The sequence below is a fragment of the Apium graveolens genome, chromosome 6 (assembly GCF_009905375.1).
Source record: "Apium graveolens cultivar Ventura chromosome 6, ASM990537v1, whole genome shotgun sequence".
NCBI lineage: Eukaryota > Viridiplantae > Streptophyta > Magnoliopsida > Apiales > Apiaceae > Apium > Apium graveolens.
Window position 1 is genome coordinate 262,286,495 of NC_133652.1, and position 26,022 is coordinate 262,312,516.

Here is a 26,022-nt window from a genome sequence, read left to right on the forward strand (position 1 = left end):
AACGGTTGGTGTTCAAGAGTAATATTAATTCGATATGAACGGTTGGTGTTCAGTTGATTTATGGTGATTGAATATAAAGACAACCAATTTAGACAATTACAATAGACTACAACATTCAATCTACTCAAGAACGGATAGAGCAGCAGCCGCACAAATATTTCATCTCTCTCAACTGCAATTCAAGATCATTGATTTTCTAGCAATTAAAGTTAAATCCAAACCACTAGAAATCATTCTCTTGTTCTTGTGTAACTATCTAGCGGATCAAAATCCCTAGAACTTAATCTCAAATTGCGTTTAGCATTTGATTCTTTTTATTGCAAAAATAGAAAAAGTTCATATCGAATTTATTCTAGATTTGTGATAATTAATTTGAGATTAATCCCTTGTAATCGATACCGTTGTTGTAACACCTTTCAAGTTTAATAATATTTTTATTTAACTTGAATTTTGTTTCAATTCTTATTCCGCACTAAATTTGATTAAACGGTATAGTTTGTATTCAACCCCCCTTCTACAAACACATTGGGACCTAACAAGTACCTTGCCAAATTGGGTGCCCCGATTGCTATGGAGAACCAGATTGATCTAATTTTGCAATCTTTAAACAATATATATTCTCAATTTGTGATGAATTACAATATGAATGAGATAGATAAGAACCCCCACCGAAATATTGGCTATGTTGAAAACTGCTGATACCAACATTCAAAATGCGTCACATGCTCCCATGTTGATGGTGAATAAGGGGAAGGCCAAAGGAAAGGGTAAATGGAAAGGCAAGAGGAAGATGGGATCTAAATCTAATGCCAATCTGAAACCTGATCTGACCAAGGCTTTGAAGCCTAAAGGTGGTGCTCCAAAGGTTGGTGATTTTCACTATTACAAGAAATCAGGTCATTGGAAGAGGAACTGTCATGCTTATTTGGAGGATCTGAAGAAGAAGAAGGTTGTTGTTGCTACTTCTGATTCAGGTTTTTATGTTATAAAAGTCAATTTGTCTACTTCTACATCTTGGGTATTAGATACTGGATGTGGTTCTCACATTTGTATAAATGTGCAGGAACTGCAGGGAAGTAGGACATTGGCGAAGGGAGAAGTCGACCTATGAGTTGGCAATGGAGCAAAGGTTGTTGCTTTAGCTATAGGGACTTATCTTTAATCGTTGCTGACTGGGCTTGTTTTAGAACTAGATAATTGTTTTTAGGTGCCTGCGATTTGTAGAAACATTATTTCGGTTTCTTGTTTGGACAGGAAATGTTTTTCATTTTTGATTCAGAACAATAGTTGTTCTTTTTCATTGAATAATGTTATCCATGGGGTTGCACGTTTGTTTAATGGTTTATATGTTCTTGATTTAGATACTTCTGTCTATAACATAAATAATGATAATAAACGTATTAAGATGAAAGACTCAAATCAAACATACCTTTGGCTTTGTCATTTAGGTCACATAATGAGAAACGCATTTCCAAATTACATCAAGATGGTTACTTGGATATGTTTGATTTTGAATCATACGAAGAATGCAAATCTTGTCTCATTGGAAAAATGGCCAAAGCTCCTTTTACCGGACAAGGTGAAAGGGCCACCGAACGATTAAGACTTATACATAGTGATGTATGTGGTCCAATGCGTACGATGGCAAGAGTTGGTTTTTACTACTTCATTACATTTACTGACGATTTCAGTAGATATAGATATGAGTATCTTTTGAAGAACAAATCCAATTCTTTTGAAAAGTTCAAAGAATACAAGGCCGAAGTGGAAAAGCAAACAGGGGAAAGTATAAAAGTTCTACGATCAGATCATGGAGGAGAATACTTAAGCCTCGAGTTTAAAGGTTTCTTGAAGGAGTGTGGTATCATATCACAGCTTACTCCTCCTGGAACGCCTTAATGAAATGGAGTTTCTGAGAGGAGAAATCGTACCTTGTTGGACACGGTGTGATTGATGATGAGTCTAGCAGATCTTCCAATAAGTTTCTGGGATTATGCTGTAGAAACGATTGAATATACACTAAACCGAGTTCCAACTAAATCGGTTCAAAAGACTCCATAAGAGATATGGACTGAGAAACATCACATCACGTCGTTTATGAAAGTATGGGGATACGAAGTATTTATGAAATGCTTTGTGACTGAAAAGATGGAACCAAAATCGGATAAATGTTATTTTATGGGATATCCTGAGGAAACTAAAGGGTATAGTTTCTATAATCCTACCGAGAACAAAGTGTTTGTTGCTCGAACTGCTGTATTTCTTGAAAGAGAGTTACTTTCCAAGAAAATTAGTGGGAGGACTATAGATCTCGATGAAGGTCGAGTTGTACAAAATAACATCGAACCAGAGTTGGAAAGTGGGCAGGAAGTACATCAAGATGTTCCTGCTCTGGAAACACAGGTTGTTCGTAGATCTAGTAGGGCTCGTCATGAGCCAGAGAGATATTATGGATTTCTCTTGACTCAAGATGATGATGTAATGCTCATAGACAATGATGAGCCTCTTACCTACCAAGAAACTTTGAACAGTCCAGACTCCGAGAGATGGCTAGAGGCCATGAAATCCGAAATAGAATTCATGTATCAAAATAAAGTATGGACTTTAATTAATCCACCTGAAGGGGTAAAACCTATAGGGTGCAAGTGAGTTTTCAAGATGAAAAATGACATAGATGGTAAAGTACAGACCTATAAAGCACGACTAGTGGCAAAAGGTTTAAAACAAATTCATGGTATAAACTATGATGAGACTATTTCACCTATTGCTATGGTCAAGTCCATCAGGATTTTGCTAGCAATAGCTTCTTACTACGACTAGGAGATTTGGCAAATGGATGTCAAAACCGTTTTATTAAATGGGAGCCTTGAAGAGGATGTATACATGATACAACCTGAGGGTTTTGTCGATCCCAAGTTTGCTAAGATGGTCTATAAATTGCTTTGATCTATTTATGGATTGAAGCAAGTCTCAAGGAGATGGAATCGTTGTTTTGATGAAACAGTCAAAGAATTTGGCTTTATTCAAAACAAAGATGAACCCTGTGTTTACAAGAAGGTTAGTGGGAGCCATGTGGCATTCCTAGTACTATATGTAGATGACATATTACTAATAGGGAATGACATACCTTTTTTACAGGTTGTTAAGACTTGGTTAGGAAATAGTTTATCGATGAAGGACTTAGGCGATGCTACCTATATATTAGGGATCAAGATCTATAAAGATAGATCAAGGAAATTAATCGGCCTAAGCCAGAGTACATACATTGACAAAGTATTGCATCATTTTGGGATGCAAGAGGCAAAAAAAGGATATGTCCCAATATCTCATGGGATATTGATCTCAAAAGACAACTGCCCCAAGTCATTAGATGATAAGGGCCGTATGAGCAAAGTTCCATATATTTCGGCAATTGAATCTATAATGTATGCGATGATATGTACTCGTCCTGATGTTTCATATACCTTGAGCATGACGAGCAGATACCAGTCTAATTCAGGTGAGGGTCACTAGACAACTATCAAGAATATTCTTAAGTACTTAAAGATGACTAAATATTCATTCTTGGTGTATGGAGGAGATAAGAAGCTGGTTGTAAAGGGTTACACTGATGCTAGCTTCCAGACAGACAAAGACGATTTAGTATCTCAGTCAGGTTTTGTGTTTTGCCTTAATGGAGGTGCTATAAGCTGGAAGAGTTCAAAGCGAGAGACAGTAGCTGATTCTATAATGGAAGCTGAGTATATTGCTGCCAGTGAAGCAGCCAAGGAGGCTTTTTAGATACGAAAATTCATAACGGGACTTGGTGTGGTTCCATCGATCACAAATCCAGTTGATCTTTACTGTGATAATAATAGAGCCATCACGCGGGCTAAAGAACCAAGGTCCCATTCCCGGGCAAAGCATAAACTTAAGAGATATCACCTTCTTCGAGAGATTAATGAAAGATGATATATATATATATATATGTAAAGTGCATACTGATGATAATGTTGCAGACCCACTGACTAAGGCTTTGTCACAGCAAAAGCACGAAGGTCATACTAGTTCCTTGGGTATTAAATACATGGGTGATTGGCTCTAGTGCAAGTGGGAGATTGTTAGTGTGTGTGCCCTAGAGACAAGAGACAACACTATTATTTTTATGTTATGAGACATTTGGATTATTAATTATGATTCCATGGATTACTCTTTAGTAATTTAATATATCTTTATTTTCTGCGATAAAATGTTAGATTAATAAATGTCATTGGAATATGATATGTAAATCTATATCTCTAAGTACGTGACTTATAAATGAGATTATGAGAAGAGTATTGATATTACTAAAGGTCCCCAGTCAAGTATTATTGTTAAGGGATGATAATAAATACATTGAGACTAGTGTGTTTGTTTACTGATGATCACATCTCATTGATCATAGGTATGGTGATACTAAAGTCAAAACACATGCACATGTATTAGATTCATGGTGCTGGATTGACCTGTTGTGAGATACTACATGTTTAAAGTGTCATAAGTGAATCTCACAGTGATAATGATATATTGGTCCTTAGACCTGAAATCATTATATTTCTATACGAGAATTATTATACTTTGATACTGTTGAAAGTTACCTTTGATCTGGTAATAATAAAAGTAAACATTGGGTATATTATGAATCGTATGAGAAATATGAATGATCTAGATGGGATTTAACCCTCCTATATTAAAGAAGTGATATTATTGGCCGCTTGATTGAGTAAGAGTATAAAATGCATTGTCGTGCTCAAATACTGATTTGTTTAATAGTTTACTCATTGATCAAGGAAACAAGGATTAAACGTTAACAGAGGATGATACAATGCATGCCTCGAGTTTGATCTATAATATAAGGCTAAAGGGATTATATTACATTGTACATTATTCACGAAAAGTTTAATTAAATCACCAATTATTATTATTACTTGGGGAGCAATGATGTATTACTAGATGCCACTCATTGTTTATAATTTTATTATTAGAAGAAAAAAATTATTGCAACGTAATAATAACCTAAAGGGTCACACACAAACAACGTTTAAAACGGAGTGGTATTTAAATTATGAATTTAAATATTTTATTATTATTAATTCAAATTTAATTATTAAAATAATTAAGTGAGACTTGATTAATTGTATATATATTAGAATTTGAATGTAATAATAATATAAACCCGAAATCAGAATGGCTCTTTTTTAGAAGCCCATTAGGTTCAGGGTTAGGCCTTAATACTCTAACCCCTATATATACATTAACATGTATATTTTTAGAACCACTAGTCATATTACTTTTTTGAGAAAATCCTAGCAGCTCTACATCTTAGAGATGCTAGAGAGAAAGAGAGAGAGGAAGAGGCAACCAATTGGCTAGTACCGGCTCCGGTGATCGTTGGACGATCGGACGTTCGTGTGGATACCTTGGAGAGCAGATCTTCGCAAGGAGGGCTGATGTGGTTCATCAAGATCAGAAGTTCTATTACAATCAAAAGGAAAGCTTTATTTAAGGTACATGATCTTATTGTCCATAATTATCCAGTAATTATAAATAGATCATGCGGTAGGGATTCAAATTTTTTTGTTTTATGTTGCATTTTATTACTTGAATCCCTAACAAAAAGTTGGGCTCGAGTTAGGTTCGATTTATAAACAAGTCAAACATAAACATATTTTTGAAGTTCGATTTGTAAATGAGATTAATTTGATCACAATAAAGTTCTGCTAGAAAGGTCCTGAACATGTTCGATTATAATGTCCTTTAGTAATATTCGTGAACAAGCTCTTTGATTTTACTCTTGAATACGTATATGCATTACTAGTTTTACATACTTGTAAAAAAGTTACAAACAAATTCTTATGACAAAATAATTTAATTAATAATTTTGTGTATATAATTCTACATATAGATTTATCAATTTATTTGATCCATTTATTTTTTTTATATAAATTAAATTATAAACATGTTGGGTGTTAAATATAAATAACTCATGATGCACGATCATTTTTAACATTATATATTATAAATTTAATTTTAGTAATATATTACTTGTAGGATTCGATCTTTATGTCATTTGAATAGTAATTTTTTAAATTATATCTAACGGTTTTTATCAATCTGACGGCTATACACTGAGTGACCAAGGACCAACAACTAAATTTTTTATGTTTCGTCTTTAATATAATACGTTTTTATCATTATAGATTATAAATTATAATTTTAATAATATGTTACTCGTAAGATTCGATTTTATATCATTTAAATAATAATTTTTAAAATTATATCTAACGGTTCTCATCAATTTGATCAGACGGCTATACATTGAGTGATCAAGGACCAACAACCAAACTTTTAATGTTTCGTCTTTAATATAATAGTATAGATAGATATCGTGTGTTCATGTATTCCTGTAATTATTTGAACTTAAGATAATATTTTATTGATTTTGTCTAACTCCATAAAAGGATTGAAAAAGATTATTCCTGTTAATTTTTGAAAGTTATAGTGATAAAAGTTTCTCAAATTCATTTGACACTGAATGTAAATATAAACATATTACAACGATCCTTACGTTGGAGTAAATTATTACACATGGTAGCACTAGCAACTATGGATGAATATATTAATTAGAATCTATTATTATTATTATTATTATATAAATATTGAAATATTGAATTACCCTTATTTAATTTAAAAGTTTTATTAACCTTAGTAATCGAATTATAATAGGAAACGAAATCAAAATCGTTTTCAAATATAACACGTTACTTTTTTTACTTCTCTTAATTAAAATTAAAATTAACATATCAAAAAATTACAATATTTTTAAATTTCATCCATTATATTAATGATGGAAAACGTATTTGTTTTTTCTTTAAAATCAGAAAATTTATCCAAAAAAAATATTAAAAAATAGTTTCAAGACTTTTTATATTTCATTTAATATGTGAAATTTTAATTTCAAAATTTAAATGTTCAAAAGAGTAATTTACTTAAAAATTGTAACTATTTTACATAATCTTGTGAATATTTGGCACAATAGTTGAGTCAGATGATATTTCTTAAAATGTAAGTTATAAAATATAAATTTTGACGATCCAACTATACGGATGTTAAAATTTTGATATGATTAGAATAATTATATTTTAACATCAGTATAATTGGATATTTAAAATTAATATTTTATAACTTTTATGTCAAGAAATATCATCTGACACAACTATTGTGCCAAATATTCATAAAACTATGTAAAATAGTTGCATATTATAATTAAGTTACTCTTATAAACATTTATATTTTGAAATTAAAATTTAACATATTAAATGAAATATAATAAGTCTAGAAACTATTTTTTAATATTTTTTTGATTAATTTTCTAATTTTAAAGAAAAAACAAAAATAAACAAAAAAAAACCCACCGCAATGAAACATTACGGGGGTGTGTTGTATATTTTTTTTTTAAAACTGTAAATACTTACAGCTGTTGGCTTGGGGGGCGTGTACAGTGTATGCACTGCCGCAATGTTTCATTGCGGCCCCCGCAATGAAACAATGTTGTAGTGCAGTAAATGCACACACCTACCTTAATTTGTCTGTATTTTTGATCTTATACTGCTGTTTTTACTGTTGCTTAACATTCTGCTCAAATTTGTTCTTCTGAAAATCAAGGTTAGTATTCAAAATTCATGGCTTCTTATTTATTTGATTATTCAAGTTCATCTAGTGATCATAACGATTTTAATTATGTTACCCCCCCCCCCCCCACAAAAAAGGGTTTATCGTAAAAAATTTAATGATGATGAAGTAATAGATGTTGATAGTATTGAAGATAAAGTTAATGATCCGGGGAAGGGAACAACGCATGTTTTAATAGATAGTGATGATGATGTTGGTTTCGGTTGGAAGAATCACAATGTTCACGGTGATTCCGATGATAGTAATGATTCTTTTAATGGCAATGATGATGATAAAATTAATGATGAAAATTTTATTGGAAATATGAATTATGTAGTTCCTTGTGTTGGTATGATATTTGATTCGTTGGATGAAGTGAAAAGTTTTTATCGAGGTTAGGGTCAAAGTATAGGGTTCGAGATAATTATTCGAAGTAGTCATAGGCATTCAAGAAATGGTGGTATATCGTCACGTTTGTATATATGTCGAAAGGGTGGAAGATCGGGCCCAAAAACCTTGGAAGTTGAAGATAGGGTTAAAGGGAAACAACCTCGAGATGTCATTCCTCGAACTTGTTGTCGTGCTCGTATGTGTGTTGCTCACAAAGTAAGCTCAAACAAATGGGAAGTAACCAAGGTTAACCTAGACTACAATCATGCTATGGTTACATCGGATAGGGTACAATTCATGCAAAGATCACGCAACATAGATCCGTTTACCCGATCTTTGATTGAGTTATTAAACAAATCGGGTATCGAGACCCCGAAAGTGATGAATTTACTTAGTGAGACGTGTGGTGGTATTGAAAAAGTTGGTTTTTCCGCTCAATACGTACGAAATGTAATACGTGACATTCAAAGACGGGTTTTTGATTCCGGTGATGCGGAGTGTGGATTGGTTTTGTTACGAGACTTGCAAAAACAAAGTGATGGAAATTTTTTCTACCGAGTGGATGTGGATGAGGAGAATCGGGTTAGGGGTTTGGTGTGGGTTGATCCTCGTTCGCTTAACGCGTACAAGAATTTTGGAGAAGTGGTAACTTTCGACTCGACATATCGAACTAATAGGTATGACATGCCTTTTATTCCAATTACGGGAGTGAATCACCACTACCAAAATATTTTTTTTGGATTTGCACTTGTAAGGGACGAGAAAGAGACTTCTTATAGATGGGTTTTGAACACTTGGTTGGAAGCGGTTGATAACAAGCCACCTATTACCATTATTACGGATCAAGACATCGCTTTAAGTAATTCCATTGCCGAGGTTATGCCTAACACCAACCATACATATTGTACGTGCCATATTAGTAGCAAGTTTTCCGAAAAACTATCTACTTTGTATACTCAATACTTGGAGTTCAAGACGGATTTTAATGCATGTATCTACAAGTTATTTTCACCAAAGGAATTTGAAGGTAGGTGGGAGGATTTGAAAGAGAAATATGATCTTGAAAATCACAATTGGCTAAATGATATGTATGCAATTAGACGATAATGGGTTTTTGCTTTCACGAAACAACATTTTGTCGCCGGTATGACTACCACCTCAAGGAGCGAGTCTATGAATTCATTTTTTGATGAGTATGTGAAAGCGTCGACCGGTTTGAAAGAATTCATTGAGAATTCATAAAAAGCTTTGGAGGAGACTATTCTCTAACTCGTCAATGGAGATACATGCCTCCAAGGTATACACAAAAGAGATGTTTAAACGATTTCAAAAAGAGCTTCAAAAAAGTAAATCTTTTATTGTGAATAGCATGAAAGGTTGTGGAGATTATCTTTCAAAGATGTATTTGGTAGAAAAGTCCACCTTGCCGGAGATTTATAGAAGGAATTTTTTCTTGACGGTTTCCATCGACGGGAGTTATTCTTGTACATGTAAAAAATTTGAATATTCCGGGATGATTTGTAGACACATGATCCGTTACCTTAACAAGAAACAAAAGACGATGATACCGCCAGATCTTGTCACAATGAGGTGGGTAATAAACGGAAACAAAGTTGCGGGACCTCTACCGTGTACCCCTCGGATGCTTGGTAATGTTGTAGAATCTCAAACGGCAAGATATAGTAGATTGTGTAAAGCTTTCCAAGGTTTGTCTGTTGTTGGTAGTTGCTCCGTTCCGCGGTACAATTACTTGATGAGCGTGATCGAGAGAGAAAAGGAGTATGTGACTAAGTCTTTTCAGGGAGAAGAGAGAGAGAAATAAATAAATGAGGACTATGAAAGTGATGATGAAGATGATCCGTTATTAGATCCCCCAAGGTCACAAAAAAAAGGACGTCCAAAAGCGGGTAGATTCAAAAGTGGTATCGAGACGTGAAGTTCAAATAAATAATTTTGAAAGTGCAGTTTTTGTGGGGATAGGGAAGAAGGCCATGATAGAAGAAATTGTCTCTTGAGATTATTAGGAAAAAAAGGAAAAAAATGATTGTAATTTCTTATCATGTAATTTGAAATATTAATGAATTTTAATTAAATATCTTCAATGTTGTTAATGTTAGTACTTGTAAGCATTATTAATAATCCCAAAAAAAGAAGTGACTCCAAAAAAAAATTGAAAAAAGTTATTTTTGAAGATTTTTTTTTCAAAGTTGAGCAGAAAGTTTTCTGTAAAACTGAATAAGTATTATATAAAAATAAAACATTTGCAAGTGCAGTGACCAATCTGCAAAATTCTGAAAAACTGGAATTACCCCCGCAATATTTCATTGCGGCAGCCGCAATGAAGCATTGCGGGGGCCGCAATGAAGCATTGCGGGGGTAAGGCACATTTCCAGAGTTTTGCAGATTGGTCACTGTACTTGAAAATATTTTATTTTTTATATAATACTTTTTCTGTTTTACAGAAAACTTTCTGCCAAACTTTGAAAAAAAAAATCTTCAAAAATAACTTTTTTTCAAATTTTTTTTTGGAGTCACTTCTTTTTTTGGGATTATTAATAATGCTAACAAGTACTAACATTAACAACATTGAAAATATTTAATTAAAATTCATTAATATTTCAAAGTACATATTAACAAATTCCAATAATGCTAAGAAAAACAAACCGAATAAATGATAGTTTTTATTACATATTTTCTAGATTTCGACAGTTTTTTTGAAAAAAATGGGCATGACCTCTTTGTTTTTAAGTTAAACTTAACCTGTAAAATAAAAATATCGGCATGACCTATTGGTTTTTAAGCCAACCAAAAACCTGTAAAATTTCAAACCAAACCAAACTAAACTTAAAATGAATGGCCTTGACATGCCAACTAAAAACAAACAAAACCAAATTAAACTTAAAAAAAAATGGCCTTGACATGCCAACTAAAACCAAACCAAACTACACTTAAAAATAAATGGCCTTGACATGCCAACTAAAACCAAACCAAACTAAACTTAAAAATTAAAGGCCTTGACATGCCAACTAAAACCAAAACAAACTAAAATAAACTTAAAAAAAGATCGTACAGTTCCTTACCGAGACAAACTCTCAACGGATCCTCCGCGCGCTGGGCATACCTCTTTCCGTGCGTCTTTCTCATGGCGGGAACAGAACAACAGGGAAAGGCCCGGCCGACCGGCCCAGGGCTCGAGGGCGAGCTTTATTTCTTTCAGATAGAATGGGGAGTGAATCAAAAAATGGCCTTGACATGCCAACTACAAGCATCTAACCAACCAAAATAAATACAACCAATCTGAATAAAATACAACCGAGCAAAATATGTACAACTAACTAAAGTAACTACAAGTCATTAATCAAACAACAAACTAGTGTCACGCCTCTCTTTATCGAATGCCCCACTCAGAAAAGTGTCTAGCAACCCCTTTTGATAACTCGTACGCCATCCGATAGCGAAAAGTCTGTACATCAACTTTAGCGTTCCACACAGCTGATGGCAAAGAGATCCCGTTGAGCATAGCGTCCATGTACTTGTAGACATATATACCACAATCAAGACCATGAACCCCCATATAATTCAATGGAAATCGAGATGGATGCAAATAATTGAGCATATATAGGATCAACTTTTCCTGCAAAATTTTACACATATTTAGATAAAAATAACGGGAAATGAACCTAACAAGTCATTATTTCATTATTAATCTATTTAAACTAGTGGTAGGGAATTAAAGAATGATATTTCACGGGAAATGAACCTAACAAGTCATTATTTCATTATTAATCTATTTTAAAACTAGTGGTAGGGAATTAAAGAATGATATTTCACGGGAAATGAACCTAACAAGTCATTATTTCATTATTAATCTATTTAAAACTAGTGGTAGGGAATTAAAGAATGATATTTCACGGGAAATGAACCTAACAAGTCATTATTTCATTATTAATCTATTTAAAACTAGTGGTAGGGAATTAAAGAATGATATTTCACGGGAAATGAACCTAACAAGTCATTATTTCATTATTAATCTATTTAATAATAGTGGTAGGGAATTAAAGAATGATATTTCACGGGAAATGAACCTAACAAGTCATTATTTCATTATTAATCTATTTAAAACTAGTGGTAGGGAATTAATGAATGATATCTCACGGGAAATGAACCTAGCAAGTCATTATTTCATTATTAATCTATTTAAAACTAGTGGTAGGGAATTAAAGAATGATATTTCACGGGAAATGAACCTAACAAGTCATTATTTCATTATTAATCTATTTAAAACTAGTGGTAGGGAATTAAAGAATGATATTTCACGGGAAATAAACCTAGCAAGTCATTATTTCATTATTAATCTATTTAGAACTAGTGGTAGGGAATTAAAGAATGATATAGTTACCATAATGTAATAATGGCTGGGGTGAGCGATGTTCCCTGGTGTGTCTTTGCCGTCCCTAATAGGATCAATGTTTAGCACTCTCATTTTGTTGAGATTAACAAGAAACAAGAACCAATGAGAGTTATCACACGTGGGGAAAAATGCAAAGTCACAAAACTGAAGAGGCAAGCTACCCCCCTTGTCAGCATAATCTCTAAAGAACTTCTCCATTGACTTCTTGGCATCACCTTCTAGGGTACTCGGAGAAGCCTACAATTACAAGTCAAAAAATAGGTTAACATTTATACAGCAGAATTGATATTTGTTTATAGAAAAGCAGGTAGGAGCATTGGTATTTGTTTATAGAGTACCTTCAAGTTAGGACAATACTCAAGTGCCATCGCCATGAAAAAGCTAGGAGCAATGTAATACCGCCTGGGCTTGAACCTTTCAGTTCTAGGAATTTTTTCCCATTTTTCCCAGAGTTTATCCTCTTTAAGTCTCAAGAGCTCACCATAGGCATTGAGAACATCATCCTCCACCCAATGGTCGCAAAGTTTTTACTTGGCTATGTGTAAGAGGATAAGTAACGCCCCGCTCCCTGTGATCATGCCAAATGTAATCAACCTCTAAACTCCAGAAATGCCGATACAACCACCTCACTTTCCGATTTTTTAGTGGCCTTGTCATATCACCACGCCGCTCAGGACCACCTCGTTTCGCCGCATCCTCCACCAAATCTTCAACTGAGTCCATCTACAAAATAAACAAAAACACAATTAACACATTTGGAACTAGTTAATCTAAGGCTATTTATTTTAAAAAAAGAGTTAAGAGTTATTACATCAAATATTTCCCGTAGCTCACTAGGAACAGAAGACTCGCCAATGCCCAAATGTACAAATGGAGTGACAAGGGAGGAAGAGGTCTCTAAAGATTCTGAAGTAATAGGCATCTGCAATTAAATAATAAATTAAGTATACATTTAACACCTAGTTTAATCCATTTATAACTAGTTGTAGGGAATTATATGATAATTCACGGGAAATTAACCTAAAAATGTCATTATTTTCACTTTTAATCCATTTATAACTAGTTGTAGGGAATTATATGATAATTCACGGGAAATGAACCTAAAAAGTCATTATTTTCATTATTAGTCCATTTTAAAACTAGTTGTATGAAATTGATGATATTTCACGGGAAATTAACCTAAAAATGTCATTATTTTCATTTTTAATCCATTTATAACTAGTTGTAGGGAATTGATGATATTTCACAGGAAATTAACCTAAAAATGTCATTATTTTTACTTTTAATCCATTTATAACTAGTTGTAGGGAATTATATGATAATTCACGGGAAATGTACCTAAAAAAGTCATTATTTTCATTATTAGTCCATTTTAAAACTAGTTGTATGAAATTGATGATATTTCACAGGAAATTAACCTAAAAATGTCAATATATTCACTTTTAATCCATTTATAACTAGTTATAGGGAATTGATGTTATTTCACGGGAAATTAACCTACAAATGTCATTATTTTTACTTTTAATCCATTTATAACTAGTTGTAGGGAATTAATCCATTTTAATCCCATTTAGTTGACATAGTAGAGAACAAATAATACCTTTAGTGGAATAGGTTGAAATGTCATAGATCTGTGGAACGGTACTGGAGTAGTATAATCAACCTGCAATTAGAAGCCGATACATAAACATATTTAACACACGAAGCTGAAAATATGTAGGTGCATAGAATGGCAATATTTGTTAAAGATTTGTACCTGAGGGGGAATGGATACAGTTGTGGGAGCAGGGGTGGCTGGAACAGCATCAACAGACTGAACCTCAACCTGCAATTAGAAGCCGATACATAAACATATTCAACACAGGAAGCTGAAAATGTGTAGGTGCATAGAATGGCAATATTTGTCAAAGATTTGTACCTGAGAGGGAATTGATACAGGTGTTGGAGCAGTGGTGGCTAGAACATCAGCAGGAGACTGAACCTCAACCTGCAATTAGAAGCCGATACATAAACATATTCAACACAGGAAGCTGAAAATGTGTAAGTGTATAGGAGGACAATATTTGTCAAAGATTTGTACCTGAGAGGGAATGGATACAGGTGTAGGAGCAGTGGCGGGTGGAACATCACCAGTAGACTGAACCTCAACCTGCAATTACAAGCCAATACATAAACATTTTTCAACACAGGAAGCTGAAAATGTGTAAGTGCATAGGAGGACAATATTTATAAAATATTTGTACCTGAGGGGGAATAGATACATGTGTAGGAGCATGGGTGGCTGGAACATCACCAGTAGACTGAACCTCCTGCAATTACAGTCAACACAGACATATTAATTGAAGTTCTACGATGCATCAAATGAAAGATTTTGTTAGAAATTTATACCTCACGTGGACGTTTAGGGGGGACTAGTACTGCGGTATCCTCCTCAGGACCACCAGTCTCATCCTGCCATTAATGTAAATTAAAGACACAAAAGTCATTTACATATTCAATAGATGAAATTTAAAAGATCACAAGTTCGTGAATGATAGTCATTAGTACCTCACGAGGACGCTTTTGAGAGATAGGGGGCATTGTCTGTTGCGAGGTACTAGGAGCTGTATCATGAATGTCTACCTCACATGCATCTCTAACAGGAGGCTGACGCTCAACAGGAGGCTGCTGAATATCTTTCGGTCTGACGAAAGCGGGCCTATTGTATCCAAGACCCTTCCACTCGGTCATTACCCGATCATAATGTGCGAGAAAATCGGGAATGACATCATAGAACCAGCTAGGAGGGCCGCGCATGTGGATCATGTATGTCATCTTCATAGCACTCTCTAACTACAAATAAATAAACAAGTAAAAACTGTAAATAAGTCCTTATTTTCATTTTTAATCAATTTTACAAGTAGTTATAGGGAATTAATGATCATTCACGGGAAATTAATCTAAATAAGTCCTTATTTTCATTTTTAATCCATTTTACAAGTAGTTATAGGGAATTAATGATAATTCACGGGAAATTAACCTAAATAAGTCCTTATTTTCATTTTTAATCCATTTACAAGTAGTTATAGGGAATTAATGATAATTCACGGGAAATTAACCTAAATAAGTCCTTATTTTCATTTTTAATCCATTTATAACTAGTTGTAGGGAATTGATGATATTTCACGGAAAATTAACCTAAATAAGTCCTTATTTTCATTTTAATCCATTTTACAAGTAGTTATTGGGAATTAATGATAATTCACGGGAAATTAACCTAAATAAGTCCTTATTTTCATATTTAATCCATTTTACAAGTATTTATAGGGAATTAATGATAATTCACGGGAAATTAACCTAAATAAGTCCTTATTTTCATTTTTAATCCATTTACAAGTAGTTATAGGGAATTAATGATAATTTATGGGAAATTAACCTAAATAAGTCCTTATTTTCATTTTTAATCCATTTATAACTACTTGTAGGGAATTGATGATATTTAACGGGAAATTAACTTAAATAAGTCCTTATTTTCATTTTTAATCCATTTTACAAGTAGTTATAGGAAATTAATGATAATTCACAGGAAATTAACCTAAATAATTCATTATTTTCATTTTTAATCCATTTTACAAGTAGTTATAGAAAAACAGGTAAAGACTGTAATTGGAAACAAGTAAAGAATACCATACCGCATCACCCATCATCTGCTGAGGGTACCAGTCACGGGGTTGTATGATATCGCCCTCAGGGGGTACACAACGAGCGATCCTCATCTTACTCACCCGTCTATACCACTGCATATACTCGCCGAGAGATACAAACCTCCCTCAACAATCTCCGGCCCGCCCGTAGCCACATAACTCTCCCACTCGGCAACATACTGCTGATACATAGCAAGACGGTGAGGCCGCTGAAAAGAAGACTGTCTCTCCAACCTCAAAACAGCGTGGTCAAACGGATCATCCAGTATATGCTGGCACATCCCAAACTGTCTCAGGACCCTATCCGAATACTGGTACTCAATTATCTCAAATGCCACCAGCGGGAAACGATCAAGAGCCATATGACGGCACACCGGGAAATAAGTAGCATCAACATCATCACGATCAGCCTCTCTCTCGTAAATTCTGACATACGGCTGCCATGTCACCCAGTGTAGCTGTAAACTATCCAAATCACCCTGGTAGTTACGTGTGTGGTGGTGGGGGTTTACTCTACTAACCTTCACTGGCTCGGCCACCGAATCTCCTGCTAAGGCGCAATCTCCAGCCTCCCGGGTGTCAATCTCTCGTAAGCCCACAACATCAATAGCAGACTATACCCGTTAAAGGTGCTAACAGACCTATCAGCCGTCAAAGCTAGTGATCTGTACAATTGTGCCAAAACAGCTGCACCCCATACATAATCACGAATCTCCAACTCCTCCATGAGCAGCTGCATATACCAGGGATGCACCACGTCCCGCAAAGATGAAGGGAAAAGCACGCCTCCAATAATAAATAATATATAACCCCGTGTATGCACTCTGCACTGCACCTCAATCTGAGCAGCATCCATATCTCTGGTATCAGCTCTCGCCCCGTACCGATTCCTCAACTGGTTAAAATACAGCCCATCCTTATAGAAGTCCCTGCGCTCCAGCTCTAATATAGACGGATCCTCTCAGTTCTTCATGAACCACTCCTTCGGGTGCTCAAGCTCGCTGTGGGTGAGAGGACGGCCAGTAACCGGTAATCTCAGAATCATATAAACATCCTCCAAAGTAATAGTCATCTCCCCACACGACAGATGGAATGTGTTAGTCTCTGGCATCCACCTCTCAATCAAGGCCGTAATGAGTCTGATGTCATTCTGCCGAACCACCTGGGGGTTGCCGAACGCCCCAAAACCATATGCATCCAACAGAGCCTGCTGATCTGGAAGTATATGCCACTCACTCATCATCGCTGTCAGCTGTCTAACATCTACGGTATTCCTGTCTCCGCCCTCCCAGATCAGACTGCTAATATGGCGGTATCGCATAGTCAGCAAGGATCGATCAAGAGGTCCACACTCCATGTCCATAGTATCTGCAATATTTTAAACCAAAAAGCACATCAGTACAACTCCAAACAAACAGTAATTAAGAAAAAGAAAATAAACAAATGCGTGAAAATATCATCTCAACACAATCAAGTGATTACAACACATGTTTTCTAAATTTTTAATACACATTCATAACTGCAATAAAAAATTAAAGTAATTTCTACACCGAGAAGCCCAAATTCCGTTCATGGCATACATTTTCATTAAGGTAATGTACAAGAACAGGAGCAATTTCATTTGATAATTCATAAGCAATTGAGAAGACTAAAATATAAAAAAGAAGAAGTAAAATTACCTGTTTTGTAATTCAGATTAGAGAGAATAGGAGCGTGTGTATATATAGGACGGAGCAGAGTGTATATATATAGGAGAGTGTTCAATCGCTAAGAATCGCCAAAAATCGCCTCTGTTATGTGTGTTTTTTAGTTTTAGGTTAGTTTCTGCGTGTATCTGTGTGTAAAGAAAAACGACTACCGCAATGCTTCATTGCGGCTGCCGCAATGAAACATTGCGGTAGTAGATTCATGTTTATTTGATATTCGATATAATATTTAACATTATTAATATTTTCAAATATTCAAATATTTTCATTTATTATTAAAAATATTGAATAATTAAAATATTTAAATATCAAAATATTTTCATTTATTATTTTAATATTTATTATTAAATATTTGAATATATTAATTTCATTTTAATGTTTCGATACTTTTAAAATATTAAATATAATATTTAATAATATTATAAAAATATTTTATAGTATTTTTTAATATACAATCTTTAATTTGAAATATTAAGAATAATATCTTAATATTTATGTAGATAAAAAAGCATTGATAAATGAATTAATATAGAAAAAGGGAAATGGAGTATGTGTGCCACTGCCGCAATGAAACATAGCGGCAGTAGTGGATCCCAGCCTTCCGTTTACCGCTTCAACAGTCCTGATTTGTTGGTTGTAAGGAGTCCCTATGCATAATAAATATTAAAAGTAAATCGTACATTGTACATGGAATAATCTATATTATCATGTTAAAGATGAAATATTAAAAGTTTGGTTGTCGGGTTGGTTCGTTGGTCAATTCTAATTCTAATTGATTCCCAAATCAACTTAGTTTAGCAATTTAAATTCTAATTCATAGTGAATTCTATATTATTCTAACTAATATTAAAGTCAAACAAGTTTGAATTTTAATTCATATGTAGTTCTATATTACTATAATTTATATTGAAGTCAACTTATTTTGTTAATTTATTTTTATTTAATTAAAATTCTAAAACAATCGCTATTATAATAACCAATTTATTTAATATTTAATTAAAATGTATAATATATATTATAATAATCTATTATATATAAAGATATTATATGTATATATATTCATACAATCAGAAAATAATTTACTACTCGGTTTAATGGCCTCGAGATAAAATAAAATAATCTACGCTTTTCGTTCAGGCTAAAACAATTATACTATTGATCAGGGGTATAATAAAATTTAAAGCAAAAAAATATAATTAATTATATTTGTTCAATAATAATGGCTGAAAAATATATATTTTTGAGTCGCGTTAAACTAAAATAACATAACCTATTTATCATGCTAAAAATTAGAAACAAAATAGTTTTTCTAACTGTTTTGTTATCTAAAGTAAAATCAAAATTAAAGTATAATTCGACCAACTTAAACAAAATTATATATACTATTAATTTATCTGGGTTAAAACAAAATTATAATAATAATCCAGGCTAAAAATAATACAATCAAACTAAAAATGCTTAGCTTAATTTGGTTCGTGTAACGGGCCTAAGTTAAAACATAATAATGTATATTATTCATATGGGTCTTCGCTTAAAACAAAATAATATAAATCATTGATACGGGGCACAATAATGTAAACTTTTGATCGAAGATAAAATAAAATTTATATGAGATTAGGCATAATTTGTAGACTATCGATCTGAAATAAAACTTTTACTTAAATTATAATATCTTTTGTAAATACTCATATAAATATTAATTTAATTACATTTAATCTGATGTTATCTTTTTTGAGTCCCTCTATTTAAAAAATTCATGAACATATATATATATATATTTTTATATTTATCATTAAATCATATTATTTAAAAATTTTAAATGAACAAATTAAGAATTCAATCCATATTAATTTTTTACAAAAATATATAAAATTATATACAAATGTGCATCACACGGGTTTTATGCTATACTGTTATATTAAAGATAAAATATTGAAAATTTAATTGATATTCATATTTTGTAAAGAATACGCATCTCCGTCTACAGTAACGAAATACGCATTTTCAACATGTGTATTCGTGTTAGTGTATAAAGTGAATACGAATGTCTAAAATACGTATTCTTTACAAAAAAAATAGAATACACATGCTACACATGCGTAATCAGTGGGCATTTTGGGCGTACTGCCAATGGACATTTTGAACACTTAAAACTTGAAATAGTGTATTTTGGGCATTTTTCACGCGGAATAATATATAATACTAATGCGGTTTTAAAAAATTTATACTATTGAACCAGGTTAAAACAAAGTTAAAATATGAAAGATAATTTGTTAGTCAATATAATGACACTCAAATTACACAAAATAATATATACAACTATCAAAACAAAATAATGTTCCACCGGAGCAAAAATTAAATTTAAAATAAACTAAATATAATTACTTGGAGTTGGTTGATATAACGGGTTTTCCTATTCCTTTAATATCCATAATTTTTTATTAAAATAAAATCCCACCAACCTAAATAATTCTCAATTAAAGTATTCTAATTAAAACATGACCTATTGACATCGACGTGGTTTATATTTTCGGAAACTATTTAGTTGGACCAAGTTCTAAACCTATATATTTTAAAACCTAATTTAATAACTATAATTGTTTTAAAAAACTATTTACATATTTCCACATGCCAACCGATCATAAATAGCTATTTTAATAAAAATATATTTGGGTATTCTTAAGTCATTTTTTAAAAACAACAGTATATCGCACGGGTCAGATGCTAGTATATTATTATATACAATTTACGTATTCAGCTGGCCCATTATTTGAAAATCGAAATGATGGTCACAGACTCACATGGATAACAGAAATATTTAATAGTAGGTAACTATTTGAAAAGGAAAGCTGAAATTCGGATAAGTAAATATTTATATATTAGGGAAAAATAAATTAAAGGGTCATAATTAAAAAAATTAATAGTGTGCCCAAATTTATAATATTTAAATATTAAATTAAAAATTTAACTATATAAATATAAATATTATATAAAAATTAGTAATTATGCAAAATTTTAATTGAACTTTTATATGGATCAGTCACTTTCTAACAAAAAAAACCCGTTCAATTCCTACCGTTAATACGTAATAAAATAGGATTATTATAAAATCAATACTATTCATATCGCATGGATTCACATGAAATTTTTTCTACAATTATATTTTGACTTAATTTTTATATCTGTAAAAACTCAAGTGATTTTAGGCCGCACTAATAAGGTTTTCCATCGTCGGTTTTAGAAAGTCCAAACCCATATATTATTCGCTTTTTTAGGCGTTGTTTGATTTTTTTTGCACAAATTTTAAATTTTTTAACCGGATTGTTAAAATAATGATTTTCAAATTTTTTTATGAATAACAACAATGTATACTACTATAATATTAAAAAATTTGATTATAATCGTATTCAAAAAAATTAGAAAGGTGTCGGGGCAGAGGCGTGCCCGAGATTTTTTGTGCCCTGTGTCAAATCACAAAATTGTGCCCCGAAGACCAAGAAAATTAAGTATATTATTAAATAATAATAAATTAATATTAATAATAATAAATTATATTTATAAAATATTATAATAAATTAGAGTTGGGAAAAAAAATCTTACAAATACATAAATAATAAGATATAATTATTATAAAAAAAATAATCATATATAACCTAACTTATATGTAAATTTATTTAAATTTATATATATATATATATATATATATTAATAAAATATTAAATAACTCTTTTCATTGAATATGTAAATATTAAATATAAATATAATTTGAAATAAATTGATAACCTAGACAATGAATTTTTAAAAATTAATAAATTGCCCAAGTTGTCAAAAAAATAATTAATATTCAGAGTATTTTATAGTTAATATTAGTAGTAGTTTAAACTAGTTATCAAAACAATTAATAATTTTATTAAATACTTTGTTTAGTAATTTTTTTCTTAAATTTAATAACTTACTTAAATTGTTAAAATTAATATAACCATTTTACTTTAGTTCAAGATAAATACCTATAATCACTTGGCATTACTAATAATTCACTATAATTTACCTTCTATTTATACATTTTTTTCATTAAAATAGGTATTATAATTTTTTTACAAATAAAATATATAATATAGACATCCATCTAAAAAATGTGCCCTAACACATTAAATAGTTCTATTCGGTTGAGAGTAGCACACCCTAATGCTGAGCCTGTCGAGTGTAACGATGATGCACGCTAGGGGGGCCTAGGGTAGTTTAGGACCCGGTCATGATATCAAATTTTATGAAAGAAAGAAAGCATGGTAGATATTCTTGTTCATATGTTATCAACTTTACTCTTATTTCACATGCATGTCAACCTCAACTACTTTCAGCCTTGCATTTTCTCCTTTCTCCATTTACAAGGCTATTTAAAACAGTGATTGATTTGTACCGGTATATATATTCCAAATCTCAAATTAAAAAAAAAATGAATCAAATTATGGACTGATCTACAACAAATGTTTTCTCCACCGTTAGATGATGGATCTAACGGCTAGTAATTGAAACAACATAAAGTGGACCGCGAAAATTTCAGCGATCCGGGAAAATTATGAAAATACCTCTAAACCACGGGTCACGGAAAATTTTCGCGGTTGGTGTCGTTTTTTGTTTACCGGTATATATTCCAATCTCAAAAAAAAATCAATCAAATTATAGTGAAATTTGACGGTAAATTCAACTTGAAAGTTAATTATTTTAAAAATCTTAAATTCAATAGGTCGATTTCAGTTAAACTTAATATAAATTTACTCATTATCGCCCGTAAGGGTTGGCTCAGTTGGTTAAAGATGGGAAAATTATCCTCTTGGTCATAGGTTCGAATCTTCACGTGGTTTGTAGGCTATTGCGTGAGCCCGTAGGGTTTATCCAGTACGGACCCGAAGGTTAGCGGCTGCGGGTTATCTACGATAAAAAAAAAATTACTCATTATCAATTAAACATAAACTAAATTTTAACTTGGGAGAATTCGGTTAATAATTAATGTGCCGAAATCAAATGTTAATAAATGAGCGGAATGAAACCAGTATCTTAACTTGTATAGTTGTATATACGTAGAAATATACTATAAATATGATCGGATGAGAACTCATTTTTACGTAACCCGCAGTCACGCTCTGAATTACACAACCCAAAAACCTGCCCTTTAATAGGATATATAAATTTCAAGCACCATCTCGCCCCAAGCACGTAAATTTTGTTTGTACAGGATACAAATTAAAAACATAAGATTGAGTGATTGACCACTGTTTAATGAGATAATTTGAGTAGGGACGTAGGGTACAAAACGAGATTTATTTTGATACGGGGACCACAGAAGAAACGAAGTGTGCCTCTGTTCTACGTTGAATCTCAAAGTGCTTCTATGTTGAATCTCCCGTAACGTATGCAGATATATTATATTTGTAATTTCATTGTATATGCTCTTATTTAACACTAGATTAGTCCCCTAGGCTCGATTAATATTTAGTTTGTTTGAAATGAACATATTAGTTTAGTTAAAAATTATTTAAAGTATATATATTAAAGAAAAAGTTATTTAGTAACATTTTTATAATATTGTAAAAATAATTTCTTGTGTATATTATATAAAGGTCATAGAAAAAATTTCATTTTATAAATTCTACTTAAAATTTTATAATATTGTGAATCAGTCAAAAATATAAAAACGAGTGAGTAATTAGAATGAGAGAGGATGAAAAATGGGGAGGAGAGAGAATTAGTGAAAATTAATAAGTGAGAAATGGAGGATGAAAATTAATGAAAAGAGAGAAGTAAAGAATATGAAAGAGAAAATTTTAAAACAATATAAAAAATGAAATTAGATAAGAGATTGACACATAAGCAACATGACATCATAGTAGCATAATAACTTCACACATTAGCTAGTATGACATTACGATGTTGGAGAACTATTCATTGGCAAAATATGTTTATTTCAAACTTCGTTGTTGATTTAGTTTATCAACATTAGTTTTAGAGTCATGAACAATAATCTTTTCTAATTCACGATAAAACTTTATTTTTCCCATCCATTCTTTTGTCATATTCTAGAAGATAATTATGTTAAAATAATAAATTAATTAAGTTGGGCAATTATGTAATTTCAGCGAGTACCGACCGAATATCAAATTCGTAATGTTTTGTCTATTATAATATAGTATAAATTGACAGGTTGATAATCAGTATATATTAAAAAGAATTGTCCATAATATTTTTAGAGAAAGATGTGTTTTATTTGGAGAAAATAAAAAATGCAACATGTTTTACTTAAAAAATGGTATAGATTAAAAAGAATTGTCGAAGATTCTTGTAGAGAAAGAGTTTTTTTAGTTGGTGAAAATAAAAGAGGTAACATATTTTACTTATAAAGTTAATGGGTTATATATTAATTAAGTAAGGGCAATTGAGTAAAATATTGAAATTTTTAAAGAATGACAATTATGTAATTGAAGGAAGGACCGTACTAACCAAAATTTTAATGTTTCGCATATTATATAATAGTATAGATTTCCTAATTATCTATCTTTTTATGTGCATATAATTTGTACAAACTTTTAAGAAAATTACAATTTACTTTAGTCCCATATTTAAAATCTAATCATTAAAATAAAATTAGAAATTATATATCGTATATTTATATGTTAGGAGCAATTGATGATATCAAGCAGAAACTATCAGAAGTTCACATCAGAACTTATGTATCAACAGATGATAATGATGTCAACGGATAATGTAATCAGTACTTGTCACATGATCTTCGATAATGAAAAGGAAACATGAACTCAAGGCGGTGAAGGACTTTATCTAAGAAAAATTGTATAGGTTTCATTGTTGTTGATAGAATAGGATTCCTTATACATTGTGTAGTTGTGCTTTATATAAAGCAAAGATTAGGTTCATGTTATAAGCATTGCGACATTGTTATATCTTTCGTATAACCTAGCAGCTCTCAAGGATATTTGTTCATTCTTTCGAGAGAGTACGTTTATAATCAGTTTTTATATATTAATATAAAAACTGTTGATTCTGTTGAAACTTTGTCGAATTAATTGTATTAACTGTATTCACCCCCCCCTACAGTTGATTAAGGGCCTAAAATTTGGTATCAGAGCTTGCTGTTAACGTACAAACAGTTTGAGATCTGAAAATCAATCTACAATGGGAGACAAAGAAGAAGAAACACAGAATCCGAATCCACCAACCCCAGCCACATCACAGATAAGCAGCAACATGAGTAGGTATGAAGCAATCAAGGTGTCTATCCTGAAGATACATGAATATCCAATATGGAAAGTCATGATGGCCATGTGCTTGGAAGCCACGGATCCTGAATATCTAAACAGGTTCTATGATGGTCCTCATAAACCAATGAAGGTAGTTGTTTCTCTTGCAGGAGAACCAGAAAAGATGATAGACAAAGACAGGAAGGAATATACTCCTGAAGATCTCTCATCTATCATGAAGGATGCTAAGGTCAGACACATCCTGCATACTAGTCTTGATAGTGTTATGTCCAATAGAGTTATTGGATGTAAGACAACAAAAGAGATATGGGATGCTTTAGAAGTAAAGTATCAAGATACAATCGCAATCAAGAAGAATAGGAGTACACTACTTACTCAAGAATATGAGCACTTTGACTCAAGAGACAATGAGTCCTTCACTGAGATCTATGACAGATTTTAGAAGTTGTTGAATGACTTATCCCTTGTCGACAAAGAATATGATTTGGAGGATTCAAACTTGAAGTTCCTACTTGCTCTCCCTGAAAAGTGGGACTATAAAGTCACATCAATAAGGGATAACTATGAACTTGATGACACACCTCTAGATGAGATCTATAAAATTCTGAAAACTCATGAACTAGAGATGGAGCAAAGAAGTAAGAGGAAATGATCTAAATCTAGACCAGTTGCACTCAAGGTTGAAGAGAACCCAAAGGAGAAAGTTAGGAGAAACAACTACTCTAAAGGGAAAGCCATGATTGCAAAATCATATACTGAATCATCAAATTCTGATGATGACTCAAATACTGATATTGAATCAGATACTGATAGTGATCATAACAACAATGAAGACATGGATCGAATGGTTGCCCTACTGGTTAAAAGTTTCA

The 26,022-nt window shown here is 32.1% G+C and overlaps 1 protein-coding gene and 1 long non-coding RNA gene across 2 annotated transcripts; one reads left to right on the plus strand and one right to left on the minus strand.

The window, feature by feature from the left end:
* Nucleotides 1–7,758: 7,758 nt before the first annotated feature.
* Nucleotides 7,759–9,186, plus strand: LOC141665963 (protein FAR1-RELATED SEQUENCE 5-like). The gene is made up of 2 exons (XM_074471952.1): nucleotides 7,759–8,064; nucleotides 8,182–9,186. Exons 1-2 carry the CDS (start codon nucleotides 7,759–7,761, stop codon nucleotides 9,184–9,186), a joined length of 1,311 nt encoding a protein of 436 aa, XP_074328053.1.
* A 5,382-nt stretch (nucleotides 9,187–14,568) lies between these two features.
* On the minus strand, nucleotides 14,569–14,939 carry LOC141667082 (uncharacterized). The gene is made up of 3 exons (XR_012552507.1): nucleotides 14,879–14,939; nucleotides 14,734–14,799; nucleotides 14,569–14,639 (listed from the first exon to the last, which is right to left on the minus strand). It is a non-coding gene; the product is annotated as an uncharacterized LOC141667082 (long non-coding RNA).
* Nucleotides 14,940–26,022: the final 11,083 nt, after the last annotated feature.